Raw genomic sequence first — 21,994 nt, 5'->3', positions numbered from 1 at the left:
CTCAATCATACACATACTCTTTCACACAAGCAGGTTTTCAATCACAAACTTACACATACAGGTTCCCAATGGTAAACTTACATTCATGCTCTCCCTCTCACAGGCAGGCTCTCAATCACAGACATACTCTCACATATACAGGCTCTCAATCATTCACATACATGCTATCGCACTGACACACACACACACACACACAGGATCTCAAACACACATGCTTGCTCATTCACTCTCTCTCCCCGGAACTAGCGGCAGCAGCAGCCTCCTCCCAACCTTAACCTCCTGCATTTTCAGCCTTCGCGGAGAAAGGAGTCCCATCGGCCGCGGGAGTTGACGTTCTTCTTCATTTTTCTGCAAGCCACGCTGCTCATTCCTCAGGCCACGCCTCTCTTCTGTTCTTTGGGTCGATGCTGACCACACTAGCATGGTCTCTTCTTCCTGCACACGCACCCGCTGCTCACCACTTCCTCTTCCGGGCCGCGGGGGGGGGGGGGGACCAGGAAGTGTGGCGACACACCTGCGTGTTTTTGGTGAGACACCGGTTGAGAACCACTGATGTAGATAATGGTGAGCTAGTTGATATAGGGGCGGATTTTAAGAGCCCTGCTCGCCTAAATCCGCCCAAATCCGGGCGGATTTAGGCGAGCAGGGCCCTGCGCGCCGGTGAGCCTATTTTACATAGGCCTACCAGCGCGCGCAGAGCCCCGGGACTCGCGTAAGTCCCGGGGTTTTCGGAGGGGGGCGTGTCGGGGGCAGGACCGAGCGCAGCGGCGTTTTCGGGGCGTGTCGGGAGCGTTCCGGGGGCGTGGCTACGGCCCGGGGCAGTCCGGGGGCGTGGCCGCGCCCTTCGGACCCGCCCCCAGGTCGCGTCCCGGCGCGCTAGCGGCCCGCTGGCGCGCGGGGATTTACTTCTCCCTCCGGGAGGCGTAAATCCCCCGACAAAGGTAAGTGAGGGGTTTAGACAGGGCCGGGCGGGTGGGTTAGGTAGGGGAAGGGAATGGAGGTAGGCTGCGCGGCTCAGCGCGCGCCGGCTATACAGAATCGATAGCCTTGCGCGCGCCGATTCCGGATTTTAGCGGATACGTGCGGCTACGCGCGTATCTGCTAAAATCCAGCGTACTTTTGTTTGCGCCTGGAGCGCCAACAAAAGTACACCTATTCGCGGTATTTGAAAATCTACCCCATAGTGTATTTGGATTTTCAGAAGGCATTTGACAATGTCCCTCATGAGAGACTCCTCAGGAAATTATAAAGTTAAGGGATAGGAAACAGTGTCCTACTATGGATTGATAACTGGTTAAAAGGCTGGAAACAGAGAGTAGAACTAAATGCTCAGTTTTCCAAATGGAGAAACGTCATTAGTTGAGTACCACAGAGATCGGTACTGGGACCTGTGCTGTTTCACATATTCATGAGCTGGAAAAAGGAACAATAAGTGAGGTGATCAGATTTGCAGATGATACAAAATTATTCAAAGTTGTTAAAATAGCAGCAGATTGCAAGGTACTGCAGAAACATAGAAATGATGGCAGAAAAGGTCCAAATGATCCACCCAGTCTGCCCAGCAAGCTTATGCCAGTATCTGCTGCACTGTGCAGGTTACCCCAATGTTAATCAGTTTCCCAAATCATAAAAGTCAGGGCCTTCAGATGCTGTTTGATTCCAGTTTCCCTTAACCCTTCCCATGGAAGCAGAGAGCAATGTTGGAGTTGCATCAAAAGTATCAGGCTTAGTGATTGAAGGTAGTAAGCACCGCATCAGCAAGTTACCCCCATGTTTATTTGTTCCCCAAACTGTAAAGGTCGGGGACCTTTGGTTGGTTGCGGTCTGAATCCAATTCCCCTTTTCCCACTGCCGTTGAAGCAGAGATCAATGATGGAGTTGCATTAAGCCTTGATACTGTTATTTGTTAAGGGTAGCAACTGCCACACCAGCATTTCCATCTCTGGCCTTTAGGGCTCCACAGTGTTTATCCCATGCCCCTTTGAAGACCCTGTGAGACTAGGAGAATGGGCACCTGAATGACAGGTGAAATTTAATGTGCAAAAGTGCAAAGTGATGCACACAAGGAAAAAGAACTCCGACTGTAGGTACACGATGCTGCTTTCTCTATTGGGAGTCACCACCAGGAAAAGGATCTTGGAGTCCTTGTGGACTGAGCATTGAAATGCTCAGCTCAGTGTGTGGCAGCGGTAAAAAAAAAAAAAAAGAGAGAATGTTAGGAATGATCCAAAATGAATTGGAGCATAAAAGAGAACTTATCATATTGCTTCTGTATCGATCGATGGTACGACTATATCTTAAGTATTCTGTGCAGTTCTGGTCACCCCATGTCAAGAAAGAGATGGTGAGGGTAGTTGGATTCAGACAACAACCAAGAGGGCCCTGACATCTATGGTCTGGAGTACTGAATCACAGACATAAGGGAAAAAGCACAGGGCTGTTTCTATGGCCGAGTCCATAAGCAGAGCCCATCAAGCAGCACTGTCTGAATTTTCAAGAAAGCTCGTCACCCAGTAAAAAAATATTGCTAGCTGCAACTTTTATGGTACCATAAGGCTTGGGGATAACTGCACCTAGTGGCAGTTACTACCTTAGGAAGCTTACTGGGCAGACTGGATGCCCTTATTTCTATGTTTCTATGGAACTAGAAAAGATGCAGAAGCGGTCGACAAAAATGATAAAGGGGATGGAAGATCTCTCCTTTGATGAGAGGCTACGCAGGCTCGGGCTCTTCAGCTGCGAAAAGAGACGGCCAAGAGGGGATATGATAGAAGTTTATAAAATCATAAGTGGGGTGGAAGGGGTAAATAAAGGATGCTTATTTACCCTTTCAAAGAATACTAAAACAAGGGGATATTGCATGAAACTAGCAAGCAGCAGCTTTAAAACAATTGTAGAAAGTACTTTATCACTCAGCACACTATCAAGCTGTGAAATTTGTTGCCAGAAGACTTGATCAAGGCAACGAGAAAAGCGGGATTTAAGAGGTTTTCTTATTAGCATTTGGATAAGTGGATCCAGGACCAATGGGTTATGCACCTCTACCAGGAGATGGAGCAAACTGACATCATGGTGTATTTTATTTATTATTTATTTATTTTATTTAAGACTTTTCTATACCGTCGTTAAGTAGCTTCCGTCACAGCGGTTTACAGTGGGCACATAAAGATAGGGATGCTGAGACATATATATATATATATATATATATATATATATATATATACTCCTGCAGTGACATCAGCCCCCCAGTATTCTCCGTCTCCAGCAGATGGTGGACGTGCATCTCCCTACTGGGGATTGCTTTAAAGGAGAAAAGAAGAAAGAAGTTTATTGCCCTGCTCTCCTGTGGTGATACCTTATGGTCCCTCCCTCAGTCGAGTTTCCTGAGGTGATTTCTTCAAATTCTTCCCTCAGATGAGCGCCTTGGTCCGGTAGCTGGTTTTGCCGGCTTGGACTTAACTGTAAAAAAAAAAAAAAACCCCAAAAAAAACAGCTGAAAGGCAAGCGGGTGAAAGAAGCAGAACATAGCGGTGAAGGTATATGCCCCCCCCCCCCTCCCGCGGAGGCCAAATCTGTACTCGGCCGGGATGGGCTAAGCTCAGGTAAAGAATATTTTTAAAAAATTAAAATAAAAAGAAGGGGAGTTGATTTTAAAGATTCCTCTCCCCTTCGGTCTCTGTGCTCGGCATGCCGATCCGACATCCATTCCCGCCTCCGGGGGAGCTTGGGGGACTTGGGCAGCTTGACAGGTTCAGCAGCTTTCTGGGCTAGGCCCCACTCAAGCTTAGATTTTTTTGCCATGTGCTAGGCCGCAGCAGCGTTCACGCACTTTTTCTCTGCGCATAAGGCTGCCCTCTTCAGGTACATCAGTTCATGCTTGCACGCCCAGCTGCGTGTCTAGTTGTGCCCCTAGCTGGGCGCTCAGTTGAGTGCATACACCTCCCTGGGCACTCAGTTGTGCGCGTAGAGGCGCCTATTTGGACGCATTCTGATTGGACGTCTATCAGTCGTACATTAGGTGCCTAATTTTTGAGTGCCTATTTTTTTTTTTTTTACAAGCGCCTATTATGAGCATGGCTGGGCGCACACTTCTCAGACACCTGTGTAGAGCGTGCTGTTAAATAACTATGGCGCTGATAGCAAAGAAGCCTAAGCGCCTTACCCTTTGTGCTGCTTTCCATATTCAGGCATCTCAGCCTGGCATTCCCTCTAACTTGTGTCAGCACTGTTTGGAGAGACTTGCCTCCGTCTGATTTTGCTAAACCTGGTCCTTCCCAGCGTGATGCGGGAATGGAAAAAGAGTTGCCAGGGTTTTCGTCTAGAATTGGGGTTCCCCTAACTGGTTCATCAGCAAGGGAAGGTAGTTCAGAGGGCACAGGACCTGCGCCCTCTGATTTTGGCATAGACCCCTCTGCCTTTTCTTGGGTGGCATTTTTTCAAGGGCTGCAGTCCTTTCTTCAGGCGCAGTCATTGGCTCCGGTCAACCTTAACAATTCAGAATCGCAGGCTGAGGATTCCCGCCCACCTGGTGCTGTGGGTAAGTGTTGGAGTACGTTTAGACTTACTGCAGGTCAGCCCAATAGAGTCCCAGACGGCACGGATGATGAAGTGGATCCTTTCTCCTTGGAGGATGGGGAAATTCCTCTGGGGCTGGAGCCATATAGAACTATATTGCGTTTCTTTCATAGAGAGGACTTACTGGCTCTGATTTCCCAGACTGATGATGCCTGGGGTACTGGGGACTAATTCCATGTCTGAGCCAAAGAAAGATCCCATTTTGATTTCTTTGCGTAAAGCCTCATGTTTCTTTCCTATTATGGAGGCTATTCAAGAATTGATTGATCTTGATTGGGGTGCCCCAGAAGCTAATTTTAAAGGGGGACGAACCTTGAAAGGGCTGTACCCCTGGATCTGGCTGCAAAGAGCAATTTTTCTGAAGAGTATGTGCTTGTGTGTGCCATCTTCAAGTGGATGTGACTATCCCTGTAGAAGGGGGAGCAGCATTGAAGGATGCACAAGATAGAAGAATTGAGGCCATCCTAAAGCAGGCCTTTGAAACAATGGCAATGAATTTGCAAATAGCTTCTTGTTCCCTGGTGGCTCGCTCTTGTTTATGTCTCTTTTAGGAAGTCGATGAATCTGGTGTGAATTCCAGGGCAGTGATGGAACCGGCAGGTGCCTTTTTGGCAGATGCGGGCTGCAACCTAGTCCACACTTCGGCCAGAGGGGTGGCTTCAGTAATAGCGGCCAGGCGTCAGCTATGGCTCAGGAATTGGTCAGCAGATACAATTTCAAAGTCTAATTTTACAAAATTGCCTTTTAAGGGAGTGAGATGGAAAAAATGGCCAATAAGTGGGGTGAGGCCCAGGTTCCTCGGTTGCCAGAGGATAAGAAGCAGACACCGTGCTCTTTCAGCACAAACAGTTGGGCCAGGCGTTTCAGATGCTTTCGACCCTACAGAGGATCAGCTTTCCAGAGGGACTCAGCCTTTCATCCCAGGCATCCCAGAAGGGTCTCAGACTTGGGTAGTGGTACCCCCGAGCCTCTCAATGATGTGCCAACCTACACCCGAGACAGGGGGTCGCCTCTCTCTATTTCTATTGGAGGTGGGTCGAGATCACATCAGCGGGTTCTGGAGGTGATAAGAGATGGTTATGCTCTGGAGTTTCTCAGTATTCCTCGGGACGACTTCATGGTGTCTCCCTGCAATTCTCCACAGAAGAGACAAGCAGTGGAGTGTACGTCATCAAGACTCCTCAACCTGCATGCTGTATTTCTGGTGTCCAGGTCTCAAGAAAATATGGGCCAATATTCCAGTTATTTCATTGTGCCCAAGTAGGAGTGCTCCTTTCACCCCATCCTAGATGTCAAGGTAGTCAACCGTTATTTGTGGGTGATTGGTTTTCGAATGGAAACCTTACACTCAGTGATAATGGCAGTACAGTCGGGGGAGTTTCTGATGTCTTTGGATTTTTCAGAGGCATACCTTCATATTCCCATCCATCTGGAGCATCAATGGTTTCTGCATTTCGCTGTTTTGGGGCAAATTTATCAGTTTTGAGCGCTTCCTTTTGGGTTGGCCATCGCACCCAGAAGCTTTTTCAAAGTTATGGTGGTGGTCGCAGCAGTGTTGAGAAAGGATGGCATTTTGGTTCACCTACACTTAGACAATTGGCTGATTCAGGCCAGGAGTCTGGAAGAGAACCTTTGGGTCCCACACAAGGTGATCTCCTTGCTACAGGAACTAGAATGGGTGGTGAACTTGGCCAAGAGCAGTCTGATCGCCACAATCTGGTCACTGCAACTCAAAAAAGATATAGTTGCACTGGCGAAAGTGCAGAGAAAAGCAACCAAGAATATACGTCTAACTTTAGGGAAGCCCTATGGTGTGATCGGAGTTAGCCGCATAAATTATGCAAAAATTATGCAGCTAACTCTGTTCCACCCCAAAAAGGCCTCCCACCTACCCTTGGAATGCCCCTGACTTATGTAACTAACTAGAATTTAGCTGCATACAGTGTTTAATATCGCCAGTTAGCCATTTAGACAGATAACGCTTCAATTATCCATCCATTTGTGCGCCGCCCCCCCCCCCCCCCCCCCCCGAGAATGTCATAATTTGGGGGGGGAGCACAAACTTTTACATTTCTCTCATGTACATACTCTCACACACACCTTTCTCTCATGTACATACTCTCACACACAGGCTTTTTCTCTCACTCTCAAGCTCACTCTGAAATGCTCTTTCTCACACACACAAGCACACGCTGTCAGTCTCACTCACACACAGGCGCTCTCTGAAATACAGAGGCACTTTCTCTCCTACAAACCCAGAGACACTCTCTCTGTCAGACACAGGCACTTTCTGTCTCACATACACACATGCAAGCACTCTCTCCAACTTTCTCATACACACACAGGCACATTCTCTCCTCAAAAATGGAGGCACTTTCTGGACTTCGCCCTCTTGCTTGGCCGCCGGCTTCAGGAAACGCTAGCGGCTTCAAATGGACTCTTCTGCTCTACCTGTAGATAGAGACTTGGGGCACTTTGGAAAATATTCGGAGCATGGGGCACAGGCCCCATGTGCCCACTGTTAATGATGCCCTGAGCAAAAAGGATCCTTAGCTGTGGGGGAGTGAGGGGTAAATCCTGGGATAAGCACAAAGCATCCTTAACTGTGAGGGGTAAATCCTGGGATAAGCACAGAGGAGAAGAGATAGCTGAGGGGGGATATGATACAGGTCTTTAAGATCATGAGAGGTCTAGAATGGGAAGATGTGAATTGGTTATTTACGCTTGCGGATAATAGAAGTACTAGGGGGCACTCCATGAAGTTAGCAAGTAGCACATTTAAGACTAATCGGGAAAATTCTTTTTCACTCAATGCACAATTAAGCTCTGGAATTTGTTGCCAGAGGGATGTGGTTAGTGCAGTTAGTGTAGCTGAGTTTAAAAAAGGTTTGGATAAGCTCTTGGAGGAGAAGTCCATTAACTGCTATTAATCAAGTTTACTTAGGAAATAGCCACTGCTATTACTGGCATCAGTAGCTTGGGATCTTCTTGCTATTTAGGTACATGCCAGGTACTTGTAAACTGGATTGGCCACTGTTGAAAACAGGATGCTGGGCTTGATGGACCCTTGGTCTGACCTAGCATGGCAATTTCTTGTGTTCTTACCCTTAGCTGTGAGAGAACGAAGGGTAAAGCCTGGGATAAACACTGAGGATCCTTATCTGTGGGGGAGTGAGGGGATAAAGCCTGGGATAAGCACAGAGGATCCTTAGCTGTGGGGGAGTGAGGGGATAAAGCCTGGGATAAGCACAGAGGATCCTTAGCTGTGGGGGAGTGAGGGATAAAGCCTGGGATAAGCACAGAGGATCCTTAGCTGTGGGGGAGTGAGGGGTAAAGCCTGGGATAAGCACAGAGGATCCTTAGCTGTGGGGGAGTGAGGGGTAAAGCCTGGGATAAGCACAGAGGATCCTTAGCTGTGGGGGAGTGAGGGGTAAAGCCTGGGATAAGCACAGAGGATCCTTAGCTGTGGGGGAGTGAGGGGTAAAGCCTGGGATAAGCACAGAGGATCCTTAGCTGTGGGGAATGAGGGGATAAAGCCTGGGATAAGCACAGAGGATCCTTAGCTGTGGGGGAGTGAGGGGATAAAGCCTGGGATAAGCACAGAGGATCCTTAGCTGTGGGGGAGTGAGGGGATAAAGCCTGGGATAAGCACAGAGGATCCTTAGCTGTGGGGGAGTGAGGGGTAAAGCCTGGGATAAGCACAGAGGATCCTTAGCTGTGGGGGAGTGAGGGGTAAAGCCTGGGATAAGCACAGAGGATCCTTAGCTGTGGGGGAGTGAGGGGTAAAGCCTGGGATAAGCACAGAGGATCCTTAGCTGTGGGGGAGTGAGGGGTAAAGCCTGGGATAAGCACAGAGGATCCTTAGCTGTGGGGGAGTGAGGGGTAAAGCCTGGGATAAGCACAGAGGATCCTTAGCTGTGGGGGAGTGAGAGGTAAAGCCTGGGATAAGCACAGAGGATCCTTAGCTGTGGGGGAGTGAGGGGTAAAGCCTGGGATAAGCACAGAGGATCCTTAGCTGTGGGGGAGTGAGGGGTAAAGCCTGGGATAAGCACAGAGGATCCTTAGCTGTGGGGGAGTGAGGGGTAAAGCCTGGGATAAGCACAGAGGATCCTTAGCTGTGGGGGAGTGAGGGGTAAAGCCTGGGATAAGCACAGAGGATCCTTAGCTGTGGGGGAGTGAGGGGGTAAAGTCTGGGATAAGCACAGAGGATCCTTAGCTGTGGGGGGGGTGAGGGGTAAAGCCTGGGATAAGCACAGAGGATCCTTAGCTGTGGGGGAGTGAGGGGGTAAAGCCTGGGATAAGCACAGAGGATCCTTAGCTGTGGGGGAGTGAGGGGTAAAGCCTGGGATAAGCACAGAGGATCCTTAGCTGTGGGGGAGTGAGGGGTAAAGCCTGGGATAAGCACAGAGGATCCTTAGCTGTGGGGGAGTGAGAGGTAAAGCCTGGGATAAGCACAGAGGATCCTTAGCTGTGGGGGAGTGAGGGGTAAAGCCTGGGATAAGCACAGAGGATCCTTAGCTGTGGGGGAGTGAGGGGGTAAAGCCTGGGATAAGCACAGAGGATCCTTAGCTGTGGGGGAGTGAGGAGTAAAGCCTAGGATAAGCACAGAGGATCCTTAGCTGTGGGGGAGTGAGGGGTAAAGTCTGGGATAAGCACAGAGGATCCTTAGCTGTGGGGGAGTGAGGGGTAAAGCCTGGGATAAGCACAGAGGATCCTTAGCTGTGGGGGAGTGAGGGGTAAAGTCTGGGATAAGCACAGAGGATCCTTAGCTGTGGGGGAGTGAGGGGTAAAGCCTGGGATAAGCACAGAGGATCCTTAGCTGTGGGGGAGTGAGGGGTAAGCCTGGGATAAGCACAGAGGATCCTTAGCTGTGGGGGAGTGAGGGGTAAAGCCTGGGATAAGCACAGAGGATCCTTAGCTGTGGGGGAGTGAGGGGTAAAGCCTGGGATAAGCACAGAGGATCCTTAGCTGTGTGGGAGTGAGGGGGTAAAGTCTGGGATAAGCACAGAGGATCCTTAGCTGTGGGGGAGTGAGGGGTAAAGCCTGGGATAAGCACAGAGGATCCTTAGCTGTGGGGGAGTGAGGGGGTAAAGCCTGGGATAAGCACAGAGGATCCTTAGCTGTGGGGGAGTGAGGGGTAAAGCCTGGGATAAGCACAGAGGATCCTTAGCTGTGAGGGAGTGAGGGGTAAAGCCTGGGATAAGCACAGAGGATCCTTACCTGTGGGGGAGTGAGGGGTAAAGCCTGGGATAAGCACAGAGGATCCTTAGCTGTGGAGGAGTGAGAGGTAAAGCCTGGGATAAGCACAGAGGATCCTTAGCTGTGAGGGAGTGAGGGGTAAAGCCTGGGATAAGCTCAGAGGATCCTTAGCTGTGGGGGGAGTGAGGGGTAAAGCCTGGGATAAGCACAGAGGATCCTTAGCTGTGGGGGATTGAGGGGTAAAGCCTGGGATAAACACAGAGGATCCTTAGCTGTGGGGGAGTGAGAGGTAAAGCCTGGGATAAGCACAGAGGATCCTTAGCTGTGGGGGAGTGAGGGGTAAAGCCTGGGATAAGCACAGAGGATCCTTAGCTGTGGGGGAGTGAGGGGTAAAGCCTAGGATAAGCACAGAGGATCCTTAGCTGTGGGGGAGTGAGGGGTAAAGTCTGGGATAAGCACAGAGGATCCTTAGCTGTGGGGGAGTGAGGGGTAAAGCCTGGGATAAGCACAGAGGATCCTTAGCTGTGGGGGAGTGAGGGGGTAAAGTCTGGGATAAGCACAGAGGATCCTTAGATGTGGGGGTGTGAGGGGTAAAGCCTGGGATAAGCACAGAGGATCCTTAGCTGTGGGGGAGTGAGGGGTAAAGCCTGGGATAAGCACAGAGGATCCTTAGCTGTGGGGGAGTGAGGGGTAAAGCCTGGGATAAGCACACAGGATCCTGCGCTCACTGTGCAAATATTGTGGTAATGGAGGGAAAACGAGATCAGCATTGCTGACAGTGATAGTAGTGCCGCGAAACTGTAATGTATGGAGAGACCGACAAGCTTCATGTACCAAGAGATGCAGTCAAAGTCTAAGGCAGTACAGCAGAAAGATACAAAAACTGTCCTAAATGTATTGGGCACCACCATCCTGATTGAAAAGAAGTTGCAAGCGCACCTTGATGTGTTGTGCCAGCACATATTGCAAGCTCTCCTTCGCACCATGCAAGTACTAAGACGGGCACTGTCAGTAAATCGGAGAGATGAAGATTATGCTCGACAGGCCCTGGTTTGCGAGTGAAGTCCTGTCATGGTGTGTGCAAAACGAACCCGTTTGAAGGTGCTGCCTTGTGAGTGTAGCTTTCCTCAGTATAAAGGTACACTCCAGTCCTCGACATTCAGCACTGTGGCTGGGCATGAGAGAGGACGGTGCTGGCAGGGAGACCTAAGTAATGAACTTGGATGCCCTTCCACCCAAGATGGAGTAGAAAAGAGGAAGACAAGATCCTGTCCTGGATAAGGAGAGATGGCTTGCAGGCAGTCACGTTCTGTGATTGGCAGCTGGGGTTTATCCTTAGTGTGCACGGGATAACTGGGCAGACTGGATGGTCCGCATTGTCCCTGCTGAGGTTTCCTGTCTGGCCTGGTGGCAGGATACCACATATTTTGCTGCTATAGACTCTGTTTCTCCGCAGAGTTTTTCCTGCCTATTCCTTTGTGGAAAGACTTTGATTTTCTCTTATTTATGGAAGCGTGCGTCTCTGATCTCTTTGTATTTTGCACAGCACAGGGGGGAATGCGTTTCTGTTTCCTCTTCTCCAGTGTTGCATTGCTTATAGAGTCTGGCCTTTTGGGGTTTCCAGTCTATCTTTGATTACTTATTCCGTATTTGGTAAGGGTCTGCCTGGTTTTTGCAGACCGGAGCAACCATTTGGTCTTTGTCTACCATCATTACGTAAATTGTTAGGTTTGTACCTGAGGCTGTAGAGGTTGACGTGGCTTGCCCAAGGTCATATGGAACATCAGTGGGAGAAGCAGGATTTGAATCCCAGTTCCCTGGTTCTCAGCCTGCGACTGGAACCACTAGGGTACTCCTCCACGCCACTTGTCCGTGCTTAAGTTGTACAGTTCACGGCCTGTGAACATTCCTTCCTTTTGCCTCCTATAGGAGAGGTTCCTGGACTGGGCACATTATTCACTTTTTTGCACTGCACATCATGCAAGAGACAGCTGGCTTCCTGCTGTGAGTGTGTGTGCATTTCTGTAACTGCAGCGTAGCGCTCGGCCCAGGCGGCTGCTTGCTGAGAAGCCAGTGACTGCAGTGTGTTTCTCTGATGAATAAGTGTTATACCAAGGGTGAAAAGGTGCTAAATGAACTCTCTTTATTTTACATAAATTAGCAGAAAAGTAATGAATTAATGCCACTGCTTGTTACCTCTCAAATAAAGTGTGTTTACCAGAGTTTAAAAGAAGGAGAAGTGAGCATTTGCTGCATAAGTTGAGTCAGTTGTGCCAACTCCACTGGTTAAACAGGAGCTGCAGGAACAGAACTTCCCCTGTGCATGAAAGGCCGGCTCTAGTTCCAGAGAGTGGATCCCTTCCCTAGAGTTATTTATTGATTTCAGTGTTAGTCACCATGTACAAAATAAACACTCAGGAAAGGTATTAGATGCAAACAAAGTCTTGACTAAAAATAGAAACCACTTCCACACATCAAATCAACACAGATATACTCGTATTAGTACCGCTGCAGTTTTAACTTACAAAAATAACCATGTCTGCAGAGGTGACTTAGAAATCTGAGTACACGCAGTGAGGCGCAGAGTCTCCGGTGATGGATTCCAAAAATCAGGATCTGCCACAGAAAAGGTGCTCTCCCGTGTAAAGCACATTGAAGGGATCTCAAGCAGACCGCACTGAGAAGAGCAAAGCGCTCTCAAAGGATTGTACCCGCACCACATAACGATAGCCCAGGGCAAAGAGGACCTACCAAAGAGTTTGTGTACCAAAATTGCAGCTTTCTATATAATAAGTTGTTGAATTAACAACCGGTGCAACTCAAAGAGCCACTGGAGTTATATGGTATTTTATGCTACAACCAGAAATTAATCGAGCCGCGGCATCCTGAAGAATCTGAAGATCTTACACTGCATAAGCTGGTTACCCCAAATAGCAGTAGCCTAATAGTAGCAGAATGAGGCCTGTATTGCTGTGCAAAAATCAGAGCCATTCTAGAATGGCTCCAGGCCACACAACAGGTGGAGCTTAAAGAAACTATTGTTCACTGTGGCCACTGTCAGCTAACAGGCCTAAACTTTTCACTTGATCAACAATCGGTAAATCAGTATTCTCAACTCTTTACAGGAATGCTGAAGAGCAATCAGTTCAGTTTTTGAGAGATTTCAAGACAATTTGTTGTGATTGAGTCACTGTCTGAACTGCTGACAACAAACACTAGCATTCACAGTCCATGAAGAGGTCGGCTCACACAGTGGAGACATGTATATGTTAAGGAAAAGTGCAACCCTGTGGGACAGACACAGAACAGTCATCACCAACCCAAACATGCTGCGAATGGCCAGAAAGGTACGATCGAAACCAACTCGGCAACGAGCCAGGAATGCCAGACTCCCCAAGTCAGTAAAGGAGGACCTGGTGGCTGATATATATCCAGTAACACCGAGAGAAATCTCTGCCCCCTAGCAAATCCTCACCTGATGACTTCTAGACTAGAAAGTAGCAGAGTCTCGGAGCCGAGTGACTTTCCAGGCCCAAATTGCAATTGGTCCAATACTTGAAAATCCTGTACAAAGTCGCTCAACTGTTTCAAAGCCAAAGTTTCAAGAATTTTTACAACGGACGAGAGGGATGAAACAGCTTGGATCAAGGCCAAGCCTCTCTAACAAAGGTCTGTTACAACACATCAGGGACATTACCTTGCTGGAATGACAGATTGACTAAGGATGTCAGAAATGGCAAAAGGATGTCCTTTCTAGTTTTCTGAACCTTGACATCTCATGGATTCAGTGAAGAAATCGCCCGCAAACCCTCGCCCTCAGGTACTGAGTGATCCCACTGTACTTCAGAGTCCTCTGCTAAAGTTGTCAACCAAGGTACAACAGAACTAAAAGATGCAATGGTTTTAGAAACTTTGGCTGTGAAAAAAGTCAAAAAGGCATCACAATTTGAGTGTCCAGGAACAGTAAGGTCTCCGTTTACTGAACCCCCTTGTCAAATTACAGACCAGCCTAAATAACTCCTTAGAATCCGTCTCAGCTGAGCAGATTTAGGAAGTAAAAAAGGCCTTCTTAGTATCAACAGATTTCTTATAAGTAGCCAGCAAATCCTGAGGAGCCTGACTGGTATCTCCGGATCTAGATTTACACCACTGAATAGGTCCCGGAGGCAGGGAGATAAAGGGACTTGACCAAGGTCACACCAGGTGACAGAGGCAGGACTTGAACTCAGATATCACTCTACATCCTGTGGGAGCATCGTAGGAGAGAAGGTGAGAGCCGGGGACTGCTTCTCACCAGGGACAAAATGCCATCATCACCACCAAATCTGTTGTTTTGTGGGGAAGGTGGGGCCATGGGAGCACCTGATGAGTGCATGGCTTCTCTGGACAATGCACACCCCCACCTTTCTCTCCTCCTTCAATTTTCCCCTCCCCTCTTGCACTCCTCTGTTCTCCCACCCCTTGTTGCAGCCCTTTCCCCATTCACTTTTTGCCCCTTCCCCTCAACAATCCTGCCTTGGCTCACTCTCTCCTTCATCACCCCTCACTTTCCCTAGGCACCAGCAGGAAGAAGACGGCAGCAGCACTTCTTGTGCCCGCCTGCTTCCTCCTGTCCCGTCATAGCGAACTGGCAGAAGAGGAAACAGGTGGAGGGCTTTATCTGGTGGTCACGGCAAAGGCTGCGACAGAACACTCTGCTAGCGGCTGGGCACTACGGCCCACATCCCCGCAACACCACTGACCTTAAGGGCGCAGGTGGAGCAGGCGTCCCCTGGCATCAGTAGTCGGCAGTACAGCAAATGGCTTGTGCTGCTAGGACGGAGAGCTGTGGAGCAGGTCTGAAACAGGCTCTGCTCTCCAACACTTGATGGGAGAGGCTGAGCTTCAGCCGCTGAGTTAAAAGGATGGGGAGGGGAGGACAGGACAGAGAGAGAAAACGGTGCATTCCATGTATTGGCAAAGGATAGGGAAGTCTTGCCCAGATAAAAGCACTGCTGTGAGATCAGAGATCTTTAAGAATCAGGAAAACTGACAAAACCGTTCCTTGCTTTGATATCATTAAGTTAATGCAGGAACGACATATACGATGCCCCTGACGAAGGAAGCATTTCCGAAACGTGGCCATGTCGGGTGATTTATCCAGCTAAGTAATTCGAGGCTATGGCCAGGAATATAATGAACAGTCTTCATGACAAAATCTGTTGTTTTTGATGGCGTTTAATAAGTAAAAAATGGATCAACAGTGGAAACCTGATTTGAAAATAGTTTGTTTGAAGGTAAACTAAAGATTTTTATTCACGAACACTAGAGGGTGCATATAAAATTAACCAAAAAAAGCGTTGCTGTGTCTGCCATAATAGTGGGTGGTTGGTGGTGAGTTAATGATTATAAGCTGTGAATAGCCAGTGAGCAACCATGGTTTGGGGCTTGTTATGGTGAATATATGAAACCATCACTTTTGGGTTTGAACAGATTCATTCAAAGCAGACATTACACTTTTTAGTTAAAATCTACTTTAAGGGGTTATTTACTTCTTCGACATTTTCTTTCTAGGCAGCTTATTCTTGAATTAGTCTGCCTCCTGTCCATGGCTAGCTGTCCTATGAGAGGCATCAGCCATAAAGCATGTGGGCAAGCGAATGGCATGAGCTGTAGACCTTTGGTTTTGGGCGGACCTCTGTGTGAACAAGTTATTTCTGCCAACCACAACTTTGCAGCCACATAGCTCTCTCCACTGCCTCTGCCTTCCAGAACCGGTACTTTGTGTCGCAGTTCTCCCCACTGTCACTCCCCACTATCACGGGCTCTCCCTGTCACTGCTGGCCAGATTCCGCACTTCCTGCTGCCGTGTTCCCCCCACACACAGTCCTTAGCCTTATCTCTATGGTGCTTGGTGCAGACTCTGCAGCACTATCTCTGTACTTCCTCCAGCATGTCCCTGGCCTTTCAGAGGTACAGCCTCCAGAATTGATCCTCAAATTCTAGCTGTCTCACCAATGACCTGCAAAGAGGCATTATCACCTCCCTTTTTTCTCCTGGTTATACCTCTGGCTCTGGCCAGCCTTTGCTACATTGTCGCTACCTTAAGGTCATTGGACGCGATCACCCTGATGGTCACTGTCGTGGTTGGTGCACATCTGCTTCCCACCTTCCATTGTGTACTGATCCCCTGGATATCCGCCTTTATTTCATTGAAACTTTGCTGCCAAGCACCTAAACTCTCCTCCACTCCTTCTGAGATCAGTCCTCATTCTGTCTGCTCTGTCAGAGGCGTCCACTTTGAGAACAAAACCCTGACACGCTGTCACCGCCTCATCTTCTTTTTGTGTCTTTCCATGAATGGCGTTTTGCTTTCATACATTTTAAAGAGGCCCATCACCATTAAAACTGAATTTCTCAGATGGTTTCTGGTGCGCGCCCCTGTCCTGGCGGTGGCGGTCCACCACTTTCTGCTCTTTCGGGTGGTTGCAGCCCAGGACACAGGCAAGTCAGAAACATCTGCCAAGGAATGGAGCAGCTGCTGAACGGGTCATCGATGGGACTGAGAGATGCCGTGCTCAGTCAGACCAGTGGTCCATTCAGCCCAGCATCCTGTTTCTGACAGTGGCCAGTCCTGGTCTCTTGCAAGCACGCAGCAGAATGTGATGCGTTCTCCATTGTTCACTTCAAGACATCGAGAAGCCCAGGTCTCCCTGGCTAATAATTGTTTATGGACTTGTCCTAAAGAAACTTATCCAAACCTTTTTTAAACTCGGACATACTACTAACCTTGACCACATCTTCTGGAGACAAACTCCAAAGTTTACTTGTTTGTTGATGTAGTAGTTGATTTAAATCTGCTACTAGTTAGTTTCATTTGGCCTATTAACTCGTTCTACACCATTCATGATTTTGTAATCCTGGGTCGACTGCGTTGTCTCTTCTCTAAGCTGAAGAGCCCTAACCTGTTTAGCCTTTCCTTGCCTCTCCCCTGTTTATTGCCCTTCTCTGAACTTTTTCTAGTTCCACTATACCTTTTCATGAAGATGTGCCAACCAGAGCTGAGCACATTACTCAAGGTGCAGTCAAACCATGGATCAATACAGAGGCCCCATTATAGTCCCAATTTTGTTTTGTATTCCTTTCAGAATCAACCTTGATGTTGTTTTTTGGCTGCTGCCACACCCTGAGTTGATGAGATGCTTTTGCTAGGTGGTGATATCTAATGTGGAGTCCAGCATACAGATAGGATCATTTTGTACTTGTCCACCTTAAATTTCATCTGTTATTTAAATGCCCAGGTCCTTCTCCAATTCTTCACAATCTGCTTGTGTTTGAAGTACTTTGAATATTTTTGTGTGATCTGCAGGAATGATCACCTCTTTCATGTCTCTCTATTCCAGATCATTTATACAAATGTTAAACAGCACAGGTCCCAGTTGAGATCCCTGGGGCACTCCTTTATTGACCTTTCTCCATTTGGAAAACTGAACATTTAGTCCTACCCTATTTCCTCTCTTTTAACCAGTTCTTAGTCTGCAATAGGACACTGCCTGCTATCCCATGACTTTGTCATTTCCTGAGGAATCTCTTATGAGGGACTTTGTGAAATGTCAATATTCAACACGCTCCCCTTTATCTAAATGTTTATTTACACCTTCAAACACTAATAAATGAGTAAGGTACAAATTGCTAAATACATGTCTGTCTTTAACCAGTAATTTTGGTTTTAAACGTAGCTTCTACTTTTTTGCCAAATGCTGATGTCAGGCTCACTACTCCTTAGTTTCCCAAATCACCCCCAGAGCCCTTTAAAATAATGGCCTTACATTGTCCACCCTCTCTTGTTCAGGTATTGTGACCGTTTTTAATGATAGGTTACAAGTTACAGTAACAGGTCTGCAGTTTCACATTTAAGTTTTTTTCAGATCTCTGGGATTAATACCATCCAGTCCTGGTGATTTATTAATATTTAGTTTGTTAGTTTTCGGTATTGCATCTTCTAGTTTAACAGTGATTTGCTTCATTTTCCTCTGAATCACCACCATCAAAGAATGTCCCTATGGTGGTTATCTCCCCAACATCCTCCTCATTAAAGAGCAAAGCAAAAAATTAATTTAGTGTTTCTGCTGTGGCCTTATCTTTCCTGAATGCCATCTCGTGATCCAACAGACCCCCCTCACAGATTTATTGCTTCTGATATGTTTGAAAAAGTTTTAGTATTTTTGCATCTGTGGCTAGCTTCTTTTCATATTATTTCTTGGCCTACCTTATTGTTTTACATCTAACTGCCAGTGCTTATGCACGTCCCTATTTTCCTTATTTGGACCTGCTTTCCAGATTTTAAAAGATGCTTTTTTGGCTTTAATAGCCTCTTTCACTACACCATTTAACCATGCTGGCAATCATTTGGTTGTCCTTTGACCTTTTCAATGTATGGAATACATTTTATCCAGGCTTCCAAAATGGTCTTTTTAAACCATCCCCGCATCTTAGGCAGACTTTTAAGCTTGGCAGTTTCTCCTTTTAGTTTTTCTCAAACTACTGTCATATTTTATTGTAGCCTCCCTTTTTTAAATTAAATGCTACACCAATAGTTTTACTTAATATCCTCTCTCCAGTGATTATGTCAAATTTGATTACATTACAACCACTATTGCCAAATGGCCCTATCACAGTAACCCCTTGCACCAAATCCTGCATTTCACTCAGGGTCATCTAGGGTGCAAATCTTTTGGGGGGGGGGGGTAGCAAAAACCTGCAGGTGCTGCCTACCCACTTGTAAGGCATGGCACCGCAAGAGAGAAGGTAATGGGTGCTGCATAGATGTGGGGGATGGAGAAAGAGAGGAAGCTGGTTGGGTGGGCAGCTTTGGAGAGAGGGTTATCGTCAGGTAGAGGGGGTGAGTACTGGGCAAAGAGATTGGGGTAATGCTGCTATACCAAGCAGGGGGAAAGAGGAGGATCCTCAGGGAGAAGAAGAGAGGAGAGATGTTGGACGGGGATATGAAAAAGGATGCACACTGTGAAGAGGGAGGAAAGGGAGAGGGATACAGGAGCTGGCAGAGGGTGAAGGGTTGATGCTGGGCCAGAGCTGTTCCTGATAGGAAGGTGTGAAGGTGGAGGGCATGAGACTGAAGGCTCACCTAGGCTGCATAATACCAGTGCCCCAGCCCTGGTTTCATTGGGAACTAGATCTAAAGTAGCAGTCCCCCTCGATTCTAAGACCATCTGCTCCATGAAGCAGTCATTTATGATATTTAACTTCTCTAGTACGTCCTGATGAGACATTCACCCCATCAATACTGGGCTAATTGAAATCTCCTATTATTATTGTGTTGCTGGTTTTAATTGCCTTTCTAATACCTGCTAGCATTTCATGGTCTGTTTCTTCATCCTGCCCCTTGAACTGGTGAGGATATGTCACAGCTTATTGGCTGTAGGCCAAAGTTAGCCGGATAAATGTTGCAGGAATATTGAGCGGCACACCTATGAGCTATTGGGGGTGGAGGGTAGGGGAATTGGAGCCAGTTGACAACCAATGTTGGGCCCTGACTTTTACAGTCCAGGGTACTAATACGCAGACATTAGGGGAAAAGCGCAAGACTACTTCTACAGCCGAGTCTAAAAAGCAAAGCACGTTCAAGCAGCATTGTCTGAATCATCAAGAAAGTTGCTTACCCCTTAAAATGTTGATAGCAGTAATTTTGTTATGGGTTTGACAGTTGCTTGGTTTTGATTGTAAATATTGCAACCCTTAACATAAAGCTTGGGGGTAACCTGCATGGAGCAGCAGTTACTCCCATAAGAAACTTGCTAGGCAGACTGGATGGACAGATGGTCTTTTTCTGCCACCATTACTACGTTACCATGTGGTACATAATAGCTTCTCTAAAATTTATTCATCCTGTTAAAAAAAATAAAATAAAATGCGAGAAACACAAAGTTCAGTATTGAAAAGGCTGTGTCTGGATAAATGTAAGTTACCCAGACACAGCCCTGAGATTTTAATATCCCACTTTGTTAACCAGCAAAATTTTAGCCAAGTAACTTTTTATCAAGGTAAAAAGAGGGAGGTCGTAGAGCATTTCAGGAACGTGGCCAGTAGCGCGGATATTCAGTGCTATTTGAATAAATCTGGCTGGGGCAATCCCTGTCCTAAAATTACCTGGTAAGCCCTGCCGCATGTCCCTGCTAAGATTACCCGGCGGGTGCTTTTTACCCAGCTTACTTCCTGCTCGTCACGCCACTCATTGTGGGCCTCCTAGCAGAGCAGCCCAGAAAGATGTTGGATTAGAAAGAGACTTGTTTAGTTATACAGAAAAAGACTAATTGAACGGTAGCCAGAAAGTGCCTGTTGAAATGTGTCCAGGATGCAGCTGGCACTTCTTCCCACATCGTCTGGTTTCCATGTAATTGTCACAGTGCCTTGGTGTGATGTTGCTGGCCTGGGAAGACCTCTCTCTCCTGAGACACTGATGATATGACTGCTCAGAGACTCGTGTATGTAGTGCCCCTTACAGCCTTATTCATTTTTAACCATGTTCTTAATAAAAGAAATTCCCAAAGACTCTTTTGCCCTGTGTGTTTGTCTTGATTATCCCCGTCCTGTGTTTGTCTTGATCAGATTGCAAGCTCTACCAAGCAAGGATGGTCTCTTATGTGTGTTTTGTACAGCGCTGCATACGTTGAGTAAGTTGTAGTAGCAATGGAAGTTTGTGTAAAAGGTAAAAAAAAAAATAATATTTTTGTAGCTATAACTTGCTTATTGGTATTTAATACCATCAAAGGCAAATCATGACCTGATTCTCACCCCATTTGCTGTTAGAATAGACCTGCCGAATCTTTAGGATGTTGTGCCTTGGTTATTGAGTCACTAGAATCCGTCTGAGGGAATCCGTGCTCCGAGACCGCTCAGCCAGCCTTCTACTCTCTATTGCTTTTCCAGCACAGCAGTCTGGGCTGGAGCCAAAGCCTGTCAAATCAATCGCAAGAAGTTCCTCCAGGGTGTACATTCGCCCCGGAGTTCATTACCACTTTATTTATAAGGTGATAGAAAAAGCGTCTGCTCTCTGATTGGCAGCAGATCGCCTACTGACCTCCCAGCGTGTAATGCTCAGAGCCAAATGATACGCAAGTAATAGAGCAAAGTCCTTTTCTAGTTGCAGCCCTATACGCCAGGGCCTGCTGGCACTTCTTGAATTCATTGAAGGTCAGTGCCCCTGAAGCACAACATTATCCCATAACTTAGGGCACTGTCTCATGTTCTGCTGGGTAAATAAGCAGAGGAATTAGAAAGTAGGGGGCAGGTGGCCCTTTTGTAAATGAGACTGTGTTTCTGCCACCTTTCCACCCCAAAGGGAAAACCCTTAATGCCGAAGTACCACCTCGCCGGCACCCTGGGGCAGCTGCGCCTCACCTGCTGTGCAGGCCTGACCGCTGAGGGAGGAGTAAATTTGGACCCCGTTCCAGGAGCCACCGTGCGCTCGCTTCCTGCCTTCACACACGGTTTAAATGGGCTTTGCCGCTTTTACAGAATTTATGTAAGATCGGCTCGATTCTCCCGCAGGTCGTGCGACGAACCCCCTGGCATTACGCTGACCTCGGCCTTGGCGATCCCTGACTGATGCCTTTCCTTTCTCTCCTTACAGGGAAACCTCTCCAGATCAAGCCAAGACTGTGAGCTGAAAGGCCGGCATCCAGGCCCCTCTGCAGCCTCCCTGACGACTCCAGAGCCAAGATCACTGCCGAACAGCCAAGCACTGTCCCCAGGGGTGGCCAGTTCCCTGCCCGAGCAGCAGCGTGCCTGTGTGGGTTTTCCTTTAGGATTTTGCATCATTTTTAAGGCACCTGACAGCATGAGTAATAAAGTACCATTGTAGTTTGTACAAATTCATAGAGACGTTTTATTTCTAAAGGCTTTATAAACATTTTTAAACTGTTGAATTAAACAATTTTTCATTTGCTTCTGCTGTTTGTATGTTGCCAGTCCTGGGAACATCTGCGTTTTTACGCGCACACACCTGTCAGGGCTTCACACCCTCTCCTTGGGGGGGGATTTCTGGGGATGCTTTTTAGGAAATGTTTCCTGCTGTGGACAGGACTGGAACCTAGGTGCAGTTCCCTTTCACTTCATTTGCTCGCCGTGTCCTCAGCCGGAAGCAGCCCATGCCTTCCGGCTTCACATCTGGCCTGTTATCATGCAGAGGGTTCAGAACCCATCAGTACTGTGTTGTAGTGAG

The 21,994-nt window shown here is 47.6% G+C and overlaps 1 protein-coding gene across 1 annotated transcript in view; it reads left to right on the top strand.

The window, feature by feature from the left end:
• The window catches only part of ZC3H3 (zinc finger CCCH-type containing 3), a 777,623-nt gene extending 755,905 nt beyond the window's left edge, over window positions 1–21,718 (top strand). The window contains exon 12 of the mRNA XM_029592180.1: window positions 21,404–21,718. Within this exon, the coding sequence (XP_029448040.1) occupies window positions 21,404–21,435 (32 nt within the window). The 3' untranslated portion in view covers window positions 21,436–21,718. The remainder of the gene's footprint in view (window positions 1–21,403) is intronic.
• The last annotated feature ends 276 nt before the right edge of the window (window positions 21,719–21,994 follow it).

Source organism: Rhinatrema bivittatum, chromosome 2 (assembly GCF_901001135.1).
Source record: "Rhinatrema bivittatum chromosome 2, aRhiBiv1.1, whole genome shotgun sequence".
NCBI lineage: Eukaryota > Metazoa > Chordata > Amphibia > Gymnophiona > Rhinatrematidae > Rhinatrema > Rhinatrema bivittatum.
The sequence above is the reverse complement of the archived record's forward strand: the minus strand, read 5'-3'. Positions and strand labels throughout refer to the sequence as shown.